Source organism: Pagrus major, chromosome 19, assembly GCF_040436345.1.
Source record: "Pagrus major chromosome 19, Pma_NU_1.0".
NCBI classification, from domain to species: Eukaryota; Metazoa; Chordata; class Actinopteri; order Spariformes; family Sparidae; genus Pagrus; species Pagrus major.
In genome coordinates this window covers 13,089,879-13,106,841 of record NC_133233.1, presented here as the reverse complement: position 1 = coordinate 13,106,841, position 16,963 = coordinate 13,089,879, and the positions used below count along the sequence as shown (strand labels likewise).

At 40.7% G+C, this 16,963-nt stretch overlaps 1 protein-coding gene across 1 annotated transcript in view; it reads right to left on the bottom strand.

Moving 5' to 3' along the window:
• The window catches only part of ctnnd2a (catenin (cadherin-associated protein), delta 2a), a 252,245-nt gene that overhangs the window by 3,681 nt on the left and 231,601 nt on the right, over positions 1-16,963 (bottom strand). The window contains exons 20-23 of the mRNA XM_073488891.1: positions 15,716-15,965; positions 13,253-13,337; positions 3,997-4,123; positions 612-743 (exon numbers count right to left, since the gene is read on the bottom strand). Coding sequence (XP_073344992.1) covers positions 612-743; positions 3,997-4,123; positions 13,253-13,337; positions 15,716-15,965 — 594 coding nt within the window. The remainder of the gene's footprint in view (positions 1-611; positions 744-3,996; positions 4,124-13,252; positions 13,338-15,715; positions 15,966-16,963) is intronic.

The following is a 16,963-nucleotide window of genomic DNA, read 5'->3' as shown; positions in this document are numbered from 1 at the left end:
AATAAAGAAAGAAATGAGAAAGACAGCACTTCAAAGTGAATGAATGATAAAGATAACTAGAACCACTACTGCTGCTAATAATAATAATAATTCAAAGACCAACAAAACCGTGGGAAATTCCACAATTGGCTTCGTCAAATATCAGCTAATTAGAGTCCAAATCTTTCTGCAGTCTGTTTAAAAGTTTGGCAATTAGTCTGTCCTTTGTGGCCTCAAGAGAACATTGTGAGAGAAAGAGAAAAAAGAAATGAGCAGGAATAAAGTAACAGAAAAGAGAAATCACAGACAATGGAAGAGCGAGAGGAAGAAGAAGAAGAAGCAAATACAGAGAGAGGAGATGTTAAAAGATACTGAACAGAAAAAAGATAGAGAGGAGATGTTAAAAGATACTGAACAGAAAAAGATAGAGAAAAAAGTCAAAGGAGGAATAGGAGGAAGAGAAGGAAAATAGTGCGGGGTCACAAACAAAAAGACAGAGGCGTGAGGAGAAATAAGGAAAGTTTAAAGAAGAGAAATAAAGATAAAGAGAGGGATAAAATAGAATCATTTAATTATTCCTTGTCTCTTCATCACAAACACACACACACACACACACACACACACATACACACCTGCCATGCCATCTTTCCGGGATGTGTGCTCTCCTTTGTTGCTATGGAAACCAGCGTTGGTTGCCGTGGAATCGTAGTCCATCTTGCGTTCCTTCAGACTCATCATCTCTCTGGGGGAGGCTGGAGCGCTCGCTGCACACACACACGCGCACACACACACGCGCGCACACACACGCACACACACACACACACACACACACACACACACACACACACACAAAATAATGAGCAATAAACCCAGAACAGCATGTGCCTTCACACTCGGCATGCTTATATTTGTGTGTGTGTGTCTTGTTCTTTCAAGGTGCAGAGTCATTATTCATCATTTAGCTTGTCGGCATCAAGGGTCACCTCCAGCATGTTGAAGGGCTTCTGGGAATTCACACACACATACGCACACACTTGTTTTTGGATACATTATTTGAATATCAAATTCACATCTGGCACACATTTTCTCAATTCAGACAATCAATCGCAGCAAGCAGTGTAACTGATGAGAGGCGTGGAGTCAGCTTATCACAGCCGCTCGTTTAGTGGTTATTTGACAAGAAATACAATTATGATTCGCCTCGCACCAATTTACAATCTTATTTATGTGTGTTTTTTACTGTTTACTTCCCAGTGCAGCTGAGATTTATGGACAACTTTTTCTTCCAACAACTTCAATGTCAAATCTATTTTACGTCTTCAAACCTCACAATTTTTCTATTTCTGTCACTTTCTCAAGCTTTGAGAGCAGATCTATTTTCCACACGTGAATGCATCCCCACACATATGCCTGTGTGTAGCCATACATAATCACACATGCACAGTCAAGGACAGATCCAGCACACAGACTGTACATGCAGTGGTTTTTTTCCCCTTCTCTTTCTCTCTCTCACACACACTAAGCATGTCACAATGTAATCCCCTTAAAGCAAACTTAAAGTGCTTACTCAGTCCCTGTTATCTTGGCACACTGAATTGCCAGAATCCTGCGTACCTGTGTATCAGCCCAGTCGGCTTAGCTAAACATTCCTGTAACTATCCACCATACATACAGTATATGTTATATATAATGTATACCCTCACAAGTGAAGGACATTCTAAAAATAAGCTGTTTGGAGCTGTTGATCCCACCTTTGAGAATTGCAGACTGTAGATACTTGAGAGAACGTGCACATGCATCAATACCACACACACACACACACACACACACACACACACACACACACACACACACACACACACATTTAACAGAAAGCACCACTCTCAGTTGCATAAGCACAAACAATTTCAACAAAAAGGAGATGTAAGGCACGCCAAAAAATCAGTATAAAAAAGCCTTTGTTCTCTTTCGCTGTTCTCCTACAGTACACCCTGATAACAGCAGCTGGGCAAAACACTTGCAAAATATGACCAGCCAAACAGATTAAAGACTTTTTAAGTGGTTTTTCGAGTGCCTTGGAATCTCAATTTATCTATTTGAATACTAAAGGAATACTTTTTTGAACCAACACTTCAATATTTGACATTAAAAGCAAAGGTACGTACATTTGATTAGGGACCTTTGGTTGGGGTAAATGAAATTCCCCAAATTTTGTAAATCAAGAAAAGCAGAGGAAGACAGTCTTTTATAATGTTTTGGTATTTAATTATTAGCATTTGACACCTCTGCTGCAGATTTCTATTAAGGTGGGTGCTCAAACCTGTCACAGGCACCCCCAGAGACAGTGCCGTCACTATTGGATATTCACCTGCTGGATATGGGAGCCTGGGAGACTCGTTCTATCAGCGCAAAACACAGCAGGACCCCGTGGGGGCCTTGATGGATGCAAAGGTCTCTCTCTCCCTTTGTATCTCCCTCTGTCTCTCTGCCATCCTTCGCAGCCTGCAACCTCCCCGGCTCGTCTCTATCTCTTTCACAGTTTTACCACTCTCTTTCTCTCTCTCTCTCTCTCTCTCTCTCTCTCTGCCTGCACGCCATCATTACTCCTTCTACTTTGATCCATCTCTAAGGGGCCGGATTGCAGTCTGGAGCATATGCAGAGAGGAGATACAGATGCATGTGGGTGTGTGTGTATGTGTGAGAGTGCATGTGCGTGTTGAGGCAGCCTGTAAAGAGTGCAAGATCAGAGGGAGAGGTGAGAAGAAAGTAGGATTACCGTAAAGAGGAGTAGAATAAAATGGGTGAACTAGAAGGGCCGGACAAACGCAAAGGCGAGGAGTATAGAGAGGGGAGGAGCGGGGGAGAAGATGGGAGTCATTTCCAGCCATTTTCCATTTACCCCACCTCCTCCATTGTACAACTCACAAATTTGTCTATGGACAATCATCTCAAAACTCCTTATTTTCAATGTCGCTGGCCAAAGTCAAATCCTCCTCCTTCACTTCCTCCTCACTGCATTAACCATCCCTCAATCCCTAATTCTTCTTGCCTCCTTGCTTTTCTCTTTATCTCCGTCTCTGTTTATCTCACCCCCCCTCTTTCTCTGTCTCCCTTCTCTCTCTCTCTCTCTCACACACGCACACACACATACACAAAAACACACTTTTTCTCTCCCACTCTCACCCCCTCTGTCTCTCTCTCTCCCTCCCTTAGCTGGGTCCTTGAAGACCTCTCTAAGCTGAGAGGAAGGAAAAGTACTTTTCTGCCTCATCAGCCAGCTAAGCCCGGTGTGGAGAAAGAACAGCTAAAGGCTCTTCTACTACTGATGCTAACAGCTAATGCTAATGCGCCCTTTGCTAAGCATGAAGGCCAGTGGGCTCAAGCTAAAGGCTAATGGTAATCATACTTTACAGCATGAAAGCCTGTGGGTGGCAGACGCTAACGGCTATTTAACCCCGGTGTAAAGACTGATCGACTGGTAAATGTTGACACTAGTGGCTAATGTCTAAATTATAACTCATTAGCTCATGTGTGTCCTGTACCTTCTGGTTGTACTCATGTCCAGACACGTGCACATACCGTATGTACATGCTTAGTTTTGTCATTGCAGCTTTTGCCGGACTAAATTCATTTCATAAGAACGAGATACGGGGGACCTCTTGTCACAAATGTTATATGATCACAAGAATTTATAACTTAACCAAATCTAGAACAAAATAACCATCAGCTCTGGTCTCATTTCCTCCTTCCGTTTTTGAGGAGATGATAGTTTCACAACTTTTGCAGCTGAACTTCTCAAGAACCCATTGATCCTGCCAGTTGAGATTACACAAACCTAAATTTAGACAAAATTTAATCTCAGCTCTAAATTAAAAAAAGGGCTTCTTTTAGGAGAGGTCTCACTTGGAAAAATTGTCCTTAGTCCGAGGGTCTTAAACTGAAACTGGTGGTCAAGAAGGGAAACGCACACACACACACCGGCACATTAAAACACACATAATCTCATGTGTTCCTCACCGGAGCGGTTATTTGGGGACGTCCTAACGGGAGAGACGGAGGGGGTTCGTGAGGAGGAGTAGGGCCTCTGTCTGTCTCTCTCTATCGTTGAGGCAGAGCCCACAAAGTGATACTGGGAGTAGCCGTCCTGCAAAACAAACACACACAAAGAAAAGAAGAAACTGGTTACCGTTTGCAGTGCACAAACACAAAATCCAATATTAAGTCGGTGAGAAGTTTGGGATTTTTATTATTATTTAACATTATACAAAGATGAGTCCAAAAGGGGTCTACAGTCACTTCCCTTTAAACATTTCTAACACTTAGTATATGGGCCATCTGTGTTTTTGTGACAGAGATGATATTTTTTTCATGTTTTGTCAAGTAGTCTGGATACCCTAATACTGATACAATTATAATGTTTGATCTCTGCTGTGATATTCACACTTCTACATGTGTGTATATGTATTTTTACATACAATATCATGTGTTTTATTTTCTGTTGTTGTATTATACTAACCTGTAAAGTGTACATAGACTCTCTAGGTGATGTGCGCTTTAAATTAACTGATACATGGCAAGAATTACTTGTTTTTGTAATCAGGATACTGTCGTCTCATTACTTATACAGAAGGATAACATATTTTTTAAACTTGTTTTGTGCTAGCATCCAACAATCTTTCACTTTGAAACACTCAGATGAGTGGATTTTTAACTCCCAATGGAGGAAAAGAGAATTTTTTTTTCTTAAAACAATCCCAAGGATGAAGTTTGTAAGTGTGCAGTAGGCCGAGAAGAGAAGTGGCCCTCAACAATGGCTTCACCATTGGTTCAGTCTTAAAGAATAAGTTCAACCAAAAAGGAAAATTCAGTCATTTTATCTACTCACCCCCATGCTGATGCAAGGTTGGGTGAAGACTCACAAAACATTTCTGGAGCTTCACAGCAAAACAGCATTTCAGCATTTTTGTGAACAACTGGAAGATATGGGGAACACAGATAGGGTCTGTGCAAACACTTTTAGCTGTAGTGAAGATTTTGACATCAAAAAGTTGGTAAATAATGTATTTTCAAATCAATCTGGGATCTCCGGGCTTCTGGAGACTTGAATTACCATGGACGAGTTGTATGGAGCCATTTGTTTTGGCTACTTCAGTTGCCTAGGAGAATTCTGCAACATTGTGTGACACTCCAGAAATGTTTTGTGGACTACAAAAGAGATAACATCCTTTGTGTACCCTTTTTCTTTTTTTTTTCTTCTTTTTTTTTCTTTTACAGCAGATACTCTTTTAAAAGCAGAGAAGAACTGTTTAAAGCTACAGATTTAGGCGATTTGCGAGAACCTTACTATGATACACAAGCTAAGGACTCACTCGCATACAATTTTGTATATAGTACATCATGAATGAAATATTTATAATTTAGAACAGATCAGAAGGGATCACACTGACTGTATAATGCTCAAGTGGAAAAGTTTGTCCTTGGTTGCCTGTCACAAAAAGCAGTAATGTGTAAACTTCTGTTTACATGTTTTATTGAAAAATTAACACTTGTGTGAGAAACTGTATTTCAATATTGGATTTCAGGAGTTTACGAGTCAAAAATGTATTCTGGACAATGACACACAACACCCACATGTGCACATACAACCATCCACACAACAAAAATTAATAAACTTGCATAAAGCCTGGGCTTAGTGAACATCCCACTGTCCTTGTAGAAAAAAATAATACAACTAACAACTGCATGAGCATAATTACTGCCAAGCCAATGACTTTGTATCTGTATTAGTTTAGCAGTGACTGGAGTAAAGCCCTTTTCATAAAAATGGATTATGAGAGTCAACAACAATCACAGAGCTGGAACAAAATTCAATTTAGCATTAAGATAATTGGCTACCTCTGAAAGCAAAATGCAAGCAGATGATAAAAAGATAATGCAGGCATGTTCCATCATAGCTTTATTGTCTGTGGGCCTCAGCTCGACTGTGGGAAACTGGTTAGACTCCGCTGACTGTGAGTACAACGATGAGAGGTGAATCACTCCAATACATTTGGGCTGGAGAGGAGGAGACGGACGGGAGGAACACGAGACGACTGAGATATGGAGGAGATGAGGCAGAAAGAAAGGGAGGAGGGACGGACAGGGCAGAAGCTGAGAGAGACAAAAGATGACAGAAAGTAATGAGAGCGAGGAGGAGGAGGGAGGACGATGGAGGGAGAGTAATGACAGGAGGGTAAAGATAGCAAGAGGAGGAGAGAGGTAACTGAAAGGGAGGGGTGCAAATGGAAAGGCAGAAAGAGAGGAGAGTGGGCTGGAGTGAGCACCGTCCCATGTCCTCCCCTGACTCCCATTTTCTGGCACAGCACTGAGGACTGATAGGAAGCTGGATTCCCCCCCCCCCCCCCAACACATTTCATCTTAAACCATGGAACCGTCTTATGGAACACTGGGCCTCTGCACACTTGGACACTGTCAAACTGTCATGCTGCTCAGATAAACAGTCACTGAATACTGAATAATGAATGTCTGTTGTAGACTGATGTGTGTGATCTGTGTGGCTAACAAATGGGGTCCAGGAAAACAAATGTATTTTCCCTCTCACCTGTGGTGCTATTTATCCAGCTAGATTCTAGAGTTAGCTGCGTTTAGGAGATACCGCTGTAGAAATGTCGGCCCTCTCTTGAATATATTGGAACAAAAGCCTGACAAAATTGGCATCTTTGGAAACTTTTGGGAAAACCACTTGAATTTAAAGTAAGTTCTGTTGGTTTAAACAATGATCCGCTGCACAGCATTAGTCTGTAATGTCGAGCCGGGCAGCCAGTCAGTGAGGTTTAGGAGGTTCAATAAATATTACATCAACATCAAAATTTCATGTGGGACCAAATCAGACAGTGGCAAGTTTTTTTTGCACCATATCTGAGGTCCAATGCTGCTCAGTGCAAACCTGTACTCTGAAGTCTTATACTGTGAGCTAACGACATGTCAACAACAACATTAGCTCCATGTAGTGCACCTATTCTCCTTGTCTTGCCTGTTTTCTCTTCTCTTTACACCCCAGCTCCCCTCTCTCTCTTTCACAGCCTCGAACTCTCCTTCCAGCTCCTACTGTAAAAAATGAGACGGTTGCTAGGCAACCATTCTGCCTGTTGCTCTCACCATCACTGGATGCTTAGTTGAAGGTCGTGGGACTCCGAGGTAAAAAGCGATTACAGCCCCGACAAATGAGGTGTATGTGTGTGTGTGTCTGGCGGCGCTCATGCCAGACAGCAATTATGGCAAAAATTGTAAAAGGTTACACATGATGAGTGGTGGGTCCCCTCTGGGCCTCAGCGACCACTGAACATTGTCATTTTTTCAGGCCTTCAATCCTTCCTCGCTCTCTCTCTCTCTCTCTCTCTCTCACTCATTTCACTCTCAGAGTTACAGCTGCGAGTGCTTTATTCACACATGAGCTATCTATCATCACAGGAATAATCTGCCTCTGACCTTTGCATTCTTTATTTTGCTTGCTTGAGGTTCTGTGGATTTAGAAATTGACCTTTACTCTGCTGTTGCATTTATTGTCAATGGCTCAGAATAGTGTAGGAGTGTGCTGCAGCTCTTCCTCTGTGTCTTCCTAAAGCACTGTTGTTAGCCTCTACACTGACGGAGGCTATCTCAACACCCTCCCATCTCCTCTCTCTCTGTCTCTCGCTGTCTAATACAGGTGAACATCAGTGCGGATTTTATTGTGACTCAAATTGTGAGACTCAATTGCTTGTTTCATTACAATCAGATGATCACACTTTAACAGTTTTACCAGCTTTGTCAGTGACAAATTAGAACATTTTTGGTGCATAAACTTTGTGGCACTTTTCCCTCAAATGTATTAATTTTATTTCCAGGAACATCCTGAGTGTTATGTGTGCAACGATCCTGCAGAGGACTAGGTTGTGCAATCAGTGACCTCACACATACACATCAATTTCTCACTCACTCATATCACACAAACACACCCACACTGTGAATTACACATCCCTGGAACATATTGTAAATCTGTCACTCGAGTGACAAACACAGCATCTCTCTGACCCTCAACCCCATCTGTCATACAAGTGTGTGTATCTGTTTTAGTGATTTGTGTTAGTTTGTGATGTATGTGTGTGATATGAGTATGATATGTGTGTGTGTGCCTGAATGAGTGTGTGTGGAGAAAGAGAGTGTCTGATTAAGTGCCTGAGCTAGATCATTAATCAAGAAATGAGGCACGGCAGCCCAACAGAAATTACGCACTGAACAGGGATATGACAAAGTGTAACAGTGTGAATACACAGTATTAAATTCAGTGTTTAGCTCGTGTGTGTGCAAGAGAGCGAGTGCATATGCTTCGGTGAGTTAAAGAGAGAATTTAGTCCTTGTAGTCCTATTAAGGATGGGTTTATTTACAAAGTGACCATGTTTCAAGTTCTTGCTTTTGACAGAAATCCCCTGTCGAACAGTACTGCACATTTGTTGTTTACTGAAAAGATGACCTATGGTGTCCCTCCCAGGATCTGTAGATGAAACACTAAACACACACGCACGCACGCACGCACGCACGCACACACACACACACACACACACATAGACACACACCGAATGAGGACACATCCTGTCAAATAATCCAAATAAAATTGGGTAAAAGTAGAGTTTTACCACACTCTGGAGACTATTATACATGATTTATCCTAAAGTCGGTGCTAGTGTTGCTACAAACAGATTTCAGCTTTGGTTTATTCATGACTGCTGCACCACTGATCTTTCAAGTCATCTCAGATGCTATTTTCATACCGAGTTACTGTTTATTTATGGGCCCTCAACTTTTCATTTTAGCGCGTTCAAAAACTGCTGGGCAGACCAGCCCCCCGTTCTGTTGCAATTCTCTTTTCTTCCTCCCTCCCTCTCACTGCTCCCATGGCACTGCTGTAGGAAGTGATTAACTCTTCTTACCGCAGTTTGACAAAAATACACATTTTCAAAGACACACAAACTTGCACAGAAACAAACATGCACGGTACCCGTACCCGTAACTTCTATGCAGTTTAAAAGTGTGTTTGAAAACGCTCTCATTACTTCAAGACTTCAAAGCAAACAAGTCTTTGCCAACATGGCTAAAACTGACTCATCATTGACCCAACACTTTTCTCCTCTTTCCAAAACCACACACACACACACGCACACGCACACACACACACACACACACACACACACACACACACACACACACACACACACACACATTTTCAAACTGTGAAAATTTCAAGAATTCACCTCACTTTCTTCTCTCACTTCACTCTTTCTTTCTCCTGCTTTGCCACTGTCTCTTTCTTCCCCTCTGCTCAAAAACATTTTGCAGAGACACCCAACTCCACTTTCGTCTAAAATGTATGCTAATCCATGTTTGGATTGGAGGCTAACAGGATTTTTGCAACACCCATGACCTAATACGTAACGCAGGGATACTAGCAGTAAAGTCACTTATTTCGAGCTCTGGACTTGGGTGATAAAGTCAGAGTGTGGATCCTTGAACGTAACAATTTCCACAGTTACAAAATTAGGCTGGTTTGTCACTAAACAGGCTCTGTTCATGCAATTTAGGCAGTAAATAGTAAGCTATGCTGTCTGTCAACCTTTCAAAGTAATTTTTAGAGGGACTGTGTATAGCATAAGCAACAACGTAACTTTCTGAACTGCTTAGAAGGTGTCAAAAAAGTGAAGTTAAATCTAAATTGTTTGTGCTGTATTTAATTAAAGTTGTCCTGGATAACAACATCATTTTAACTGCATTACAAGATCTTGATTATTCAAATATGATGATGAAGTACAGGTGGATGAGTTAGGAAGAAACTGTGTATGCTACGAGAGGACAGACTAGAGATGATATCTTGTTTCAATTTAAAGATGATGGATGAGGTTTTTTCTGTTGGTGTGGAGTGAAAAAGTAATTTGTCTTTTTTTCATTGAATTAATGTTTACATCATATCGGATCAAATGAAACGGATGCAAGACTCAATTTGCTGTTTCAAAATGTGCAGCCATCAATCTTGAGCAGATTGTTTCCTTCCTTTAATATCTGTCTTTATTAAATCCTAGTCTGGCAAAAAGGCCCCTTGAGGCAATGAATGTTGGTGTAAAAAATAAACAAACAAATGAATTATTCAGGAAAAAAAAGAATCAACCTTTGACGGCCTGGTTGCCGGGTAAAGCCAATGTCCTTCATGTCTGATCACTGGAGTGTTATGCCATCCAGTTGAGTGTAATGCTATCCAGTGGCAATGATTAGAGAAGTGTGAAGCAGATGAGGCTCCAAGGGGCCACATGGGGATACTGTTCAGTGTAATACTGGGGATGAGAGGATGAAGAATGAAGAGAGGGACACAGTCGTCAGGATGAGGCGAGCACACGCTGATGCCATGAGGCGGCCTGTCCTGAAGTGACTGCAGCAACAGTCAGAACTCTTGGACTCTGAGAGCCCACTCCGAAATCAACATACAGGGAATCACTGTGTTAGTTTCTGTTATTCTGTGTTAGAGTCTAATGCTTTGTTTGTCTCTTGAAACAGGCGGAACAAATTGTCATTTGGGTGAGCTATTTTTTTCCACTTACTTCTACTGTATTAACACCTCAAAAAATATTTCTTTATATATGTCTCATTACTTTAAAGAACAACAGCTCGCTCTTGTTGTTTCAGGATTGTTTGAGGTTTGACCTCTTTGAAAACTGAAGTTCAGATACTTGAAATTCAAGTGGGAAATAGCAGTTTATCATTTGAGGACAATAACACAAGATGAAATGACTTGTTGAAGTGAATCATGTTACGGCGTGCAAATAATCTCTCTTGATGTTTCACTGAACATCATTCAACAAAGATTTATCATTAAAAGCTGAATATGGGACGATACTGAATAATACAAAGTTGTCTAAAACAAAATAAATGAGAGACACTTCACTATACAGCATAAGCCAATGAAATGCACACTTCAACAAATTAACACTTCAGAAGGTAGTCAACTAAAAGTGATTATTAGAAGCATCGCAAAAGTATCATTTGTCACAAGGTGTTGCATTGTGCAGCATTATATTATACACGTGTATATTATTCACATGCAGCTCAAACACATCAGCAGCTTCTTTCTGCTTTTTTCTCTCTACACAGAGATACAAAAGACAAATTCAAAGCCAAGGACACCTCTATGGAACGTGTTACTTAATATTTTCTAAATATCTCACTGCAACTTGTTGATCATGCTTCTCAGGTTTTAGTGCGCTGAATGGCAGATAACCTTGGTGGCAGATATTCACTCAACAACACTCATTACTGACGAGTGAAAAGAACCAGAACATTTGTCATTACTTTTAATCAAGTTGCAAGTGCGTGCGGGTATTTGTCATTTGAAAAGAAACAAAGGACCCGGGGGAGGAGAAAGTGGGTTTCAACAGTTTCTATGTGTGTGAGAGGGACAGAGAGAGATAAAAGAGTGTGTGTTTGTGTGTGTGTGTGTGTGTGAGTGAGCAGCACACACACAAATCAGCATTTCTCTCGCCCTTATATGGTTTTCTCACTTTTTGCTTGTTTGTTCCATTCTCTGTGAGCTAAAAGTTAGCTACTGAATTAATGTGCTACAGATCTCTGGAAGCGAGCCGTTTTAACACCCTTCAGCCTTCACGATGGGTTAAATAACCACTGGCACTGATGTTAGCCTGCGTGTGTGTTTGTGAAAAAAATACCCCAAAACAAAAGGCCAGTGACTAACACAAAGTTATTGATCCTCCTGCCTCTGTAAACACTGTTGCTCAGTTGTGAGGGTGCCCAGCAAAACCCAATTATTCTTTTGTTTGGACGTGGTTATGACTGACCTCAAGGCGGAAGTGCGCACGCAAACACACACACATGCAACACACACAACAAAAGTGCATAGGACACAACCCAAAGCCACACAGAAATAAAGGACCTGCAACTCTATGCCCCCCCACACACCTTAACACTTGGTTACATTCAAAAACATAAAGCCTCAAGCAGTTATGTAGACACACCATTCATATTGCCATTAATGACTGGCTACAGTGGCCGGCCTTCAAACCAGCATCTTCTAAATAAATATGATAACACTGAGATCTACCTCGGCATGTAAAGACAAAATGGACGTCACTCTCTGGCAGTTACCTCATCCTTCCTTTAAAGCTTATTTTACGAGTGTGCTTACAGTGTCAACCTCCTCAGTGCCCACGGAACTGAACCAGCAGCTGGTAAATGTAGCTACCGCTCAGTTAATATATCATGTAGCTTTATGTACTTTGTATAGATTACATTTATATCACACCACTGGGAACAGCTGTGGTATGGACTGATTTGCAATAAAAAAATGCATCTCACAAAATTCACATTGGGCTTAGTTTTCCTAATAGATATGATAGTTTAATTTGTTCCCCATTTGTATATTTTGTGAACACTATAAACTACAAAAACTGCTGACTGACAGTAGTAGCTAGTGTCAAGCACTGGCAGTGTCTGGCTAAGCTGTCGATTGCAGGATGGTATTAGCTAAGCTCAGCAGCCGCTTAAGCCAACAGAGTTTCACACTGAGTCTAAGACACAACAGCAAACCCTGACAATGATTAGTCCTGACCAGAAAGCAAGACATATTTCAGCCAGTGAAGTTTCAGCTGGGTATCCAAGAACATAGAGGCCAGGCCAAAATCTTCAGCTGTCCAAATACAGAAGGGACAACTTACCATTCAGAATAAATGAGAACTTAAACTGAGCATCCTGTGTGGTAATCAATTGCTTCAGTTTCAACAAAGATTTGTCCGAAACACCTACTTGAGTGAAAGTAAAAAGCCCTCATCCTTACATAGTTCATCCTATCCCACTGTTCAAGGCCAATTTGCCATATATACTAGTACATTTCTTAAGTTGGGGTACATTGCACTATTTTACAATACTGTTTTAGGTTAATGTTAAAATTACCATTACAACATTTTGATTTAATATCCACAGAATAGCCTAGAACATAAAAAAGCATGAAATTAGTTAAATCCACAAAAAAACGTGATTGATTCATTATGTAATATGCATACAGTAGACCTATCACATAATGAGTGTGTTCTTGCAGAGATGGGCGTCACATTACTTCCTAATCAAATGTGGGTTGCCAATTCCTCAAACAGGAGATATATTTAACCACACATGACATTACTAAGTAGAGAGCAAATGTTTAGACAGTAGAGTTACTGTATGTGTACTATGTCCTACCTTCTTGTAGAGGGAGCGCAGGTCTCTGTACTGCCACATACTGCTGAGGACCTGAGAGGCTGCCTTTACCACCTTTGCTGAGTGTCTGGAGAGACACAGAGAAAGAAAGAGGGTTATTTCTCCCAGATCCCATTCCTTTGGATAATGTCGCTATGTCATTCTGTCCTCTGTCTTTACCAGCTGTACAAGATGTGTGCAGGCCAGTGGCACTTGTGATGGCTTTAAGAGTAAGAGGGCCATTGCTCTTCTCAGCAGAGAATGATTTTCCCTTTGCAAAAACTGAGAGTTTCCAGATGAGGTTCAAATGACCCTCTCTGCCATGCTAATGGTCCCTTCCCTTTCACTTAGCTGAAAAATGACTCAAGTAGGAGTAAGTTCATAAGCATTGACCTTCAGACAAATACAGAGGGAAGCAGAATACATGCTTATTTTCCATTTGTCCATCAAAACTAAACATGGTTTGTTGACAGGAAAAACAACAGAAGCTGTTTGAAGAATAATGCACTGGAATATATTGTAGTTATACTTAAATAAAGGGATCCCAATGAAATAACATGCTAATCTACATTGTTTATGTAAGAAAAAATAGTGTGACAAGTCAATGGTTTTGCAGTGCAAGCAGATCTAAATGGACAAACACAATCAAGGATTTGGATCATCACAAGATTATGATTATTCATTGCATTCGAATGAAGCAATTAATTCCAGCCACCGGGGTAAAACTTTTGGAAAATGAGGAAACATTTTTGGGGATTTCCAAACCATTGTTTGTATGATAAGATGCACAATTGGATATTGCTGTGTTGCTTTCAACTGACCAAATACGTTTTTGTCGTTAATGTCAAAAAGCTCTGCAACTATGATTAAATGACTAGATAATACGTACATGGTAGAAGTTATCCTTCCAAAAATGTGTTTAATGTTTTGAAAGGGTATATTTTGACCCAAACAATGATTTCCTAAACCTAACCAAGTTTTTTTGTTCACCAAACTTAACCAAACAGTGACAGAAAACTGAAAAGAAATGTAAAATAATAAGTGAACTTAATATAAAAGTAATAAGTGAACAGAATGATCCCCAGTCTCCTGAGTGAGCTTCCTCTACTTAATCCATTTAGCACAACGGCTTGCTCATAAATTGACTTTTTCTTTTTGCTTTTTAGTAAGTTGAAATGATGGGAACAACACCAAGACAGCAATATCAGATACACCATACACAGAACGCATTTTAGGATTTACTGTTTCAAAGCTATTGTTCATAATAAACCAATATTTTATAATTCTGTTTTCATTTCATTGTGTTTCTCAGCTCCAGGTAGTAAACAGTGGTTATCTATGACAGCACAATAATGGGCATTTTCCCAATCTGAGAGTGTGTAATTGTGTGAGTGTAGCATGCCACTGCTGATAAGGAGCATTTATCCTCAGTGTACCTATCCTGAGAAAATGAAGATGTGTGGGCTATTAGCAGCTAACTACACTCACTGTGAAATTTGCACTTATGAAGGTTTCTTCCAGCACCTCATCTCTCTCTGTAATGGTGCCCTTGAGCACAATTCCCTAAATAGACTGAGCCTCTCTCCATAACAATAAATGAACGTTTGACCTCCATCTGATAACTCTTCAGTGTGACCCCCTGGTTGCGATAGCAGCTAGGCAGAACACCCTGCTTGGTCTCTCAATGGTGACAGGAGTTATTTTCCTGCTGCATCTTCCCTTGTTGTTCTCCAGCTGTCTTTTGTGGATGAATGGTCACAAGGAAGGCAGGCACAGTTATGAATGATGGATGTGCGGTCACATTAAGGCACTGGTCACTATTGAAGGATGCCCTGACAGGTATAGCACAATACATTAGTGAGTATCTGTTTTGCTTTTTTACTGGCCCTCACATACAATATTAGGATACAGATAGTTTATTTAGGGATGGTTGTACTTGAGCATAAGAAAAGCTACTCCAAGTCATTAGGGAGATTTCTCATTTTGTCCCCTTAATTATTTTGGACATCATTCTCTCTCCGAGGCATGTGTGAACAACTCAAACAAACAAATGTGGACGTACAATGTAGCATGAAGTGCACTATTCCCTCTTTGTTTTTACCTCTGTGTCAGAAACCAATGCTTATGTTGTGAGGGTTACAGTAAGTATCCTTCACCTTTCCTGAGCATAAAATTATCCCTGCTTAAATCTAGAAGAATGTTAAGCACATATCATCATAATGATTTAATAACCACTTCAACAACAGTGCAGGTAAACCTGTTCTATGGTTATAAATACATATGACATACTTCTCCATAAACGGTTATGTCATTATCCTCAGATTTTTAATAGCACCCTTTGGGGGTTTCTACTGAACACAATTTGGGACTCTTGCAAATGCATTTCAAGTGATGTTAGAGGTGAACAATGTGGCGCTTCTCATTGTGCCACTGTGTGCTACAGTCTCCTAACTCTGGCCTACTCACTTGTCTCCTTTGCTGCGGGCGATGCCGATGAGTTTTTCTATGCCACCAGCATCACGCAGGGCTTTGGCATTCTCCATGTTCTTGGTGATGACTTCGTGCAGTGCGCAGCAGATGGCAGTTACCGTGTCATCTGACATGGCCTTGCTGGGAGGGCCTGTGGTCCCGGAGGTCCCACTGCTGGTGGCGTTATTGTTGCTGCTGCTACTGCTGCCTGGTAATCGATGGATCAAATCTCTCATGGCATATTTACCTGGTGTGTGTGGAGAAAATGAAGGAAAGGGACAAAAAAAATATTGGTCAAGTTATGTTCTCTGCTCATCCTCCTGTTTGTTGCCAGTTTTGTTGGAAAAGTTGTTTTATTAATTGCATTTGGATGGACTGAGCTTTGATGACATGAACATATAATTTCTGATATGAACATATAATTTCTGATTTCTGATTAATGTTGAGTATAGTTATGAATGACTGGTACAGTACAATCAATACAACCAACACAATAATATACTTCTTCATGACATCAAACTAATATTGCCCTTGTATTGCCTTTTAAAACAATTGCCTTGTGCAGCTAGTGAGTGGTTTGGATAACTCCATAAGGCTTTAGTTTGAGAGGGCACACTGCAAATCCTTTGACGCACAGACATTAATACAGACACGCTGAGAATCCAATAAAAGGGGAGACTCGTGGTATTTCGGTGAATAGGCTGGCATATGAAGGAAATGAAAAAAGAATTGACATTCAAAGAATGGGTGGTTGGAGAGATCGAAGCAACAGAAAAGAGGAGTAATTAAGAAGTGCAGGAGATGCTGACGGATAGGAAACCCATAAACTCAGCTAGTGAGAGGGTGGAGGAGATAGAAGCAATAACATTTGGGGTGAAGGGGAGTTTAAGGCAAAGCTGTTTGAGTATGGAGAACAAAGAGGGACTAAATCACCTACAAGTAACCGGAGCTCCCCCACAGAGTCAGGTAGTCCATTTATATATACATGTAACAGGGTCAAGACAAGACATAAATTAATGTCATCCCCAAAATATACTGTAGATTGCTGTGGATGAGAGTAGCTTGTAACAGATACTGTGGGTTTATTTGATTTCTTTTTGTAGTTTTTCTAATTTATTTCACACTTGCACTCAAATTTCTTGGAACATATGTACTGTAATCAAGAAGTAGTTGACTGTTATTTCCTGCCCTGTTTCTGAGCCGAGTGGAGTATCCCTTGAGAGTGAGATCACCGGATATGAAGAT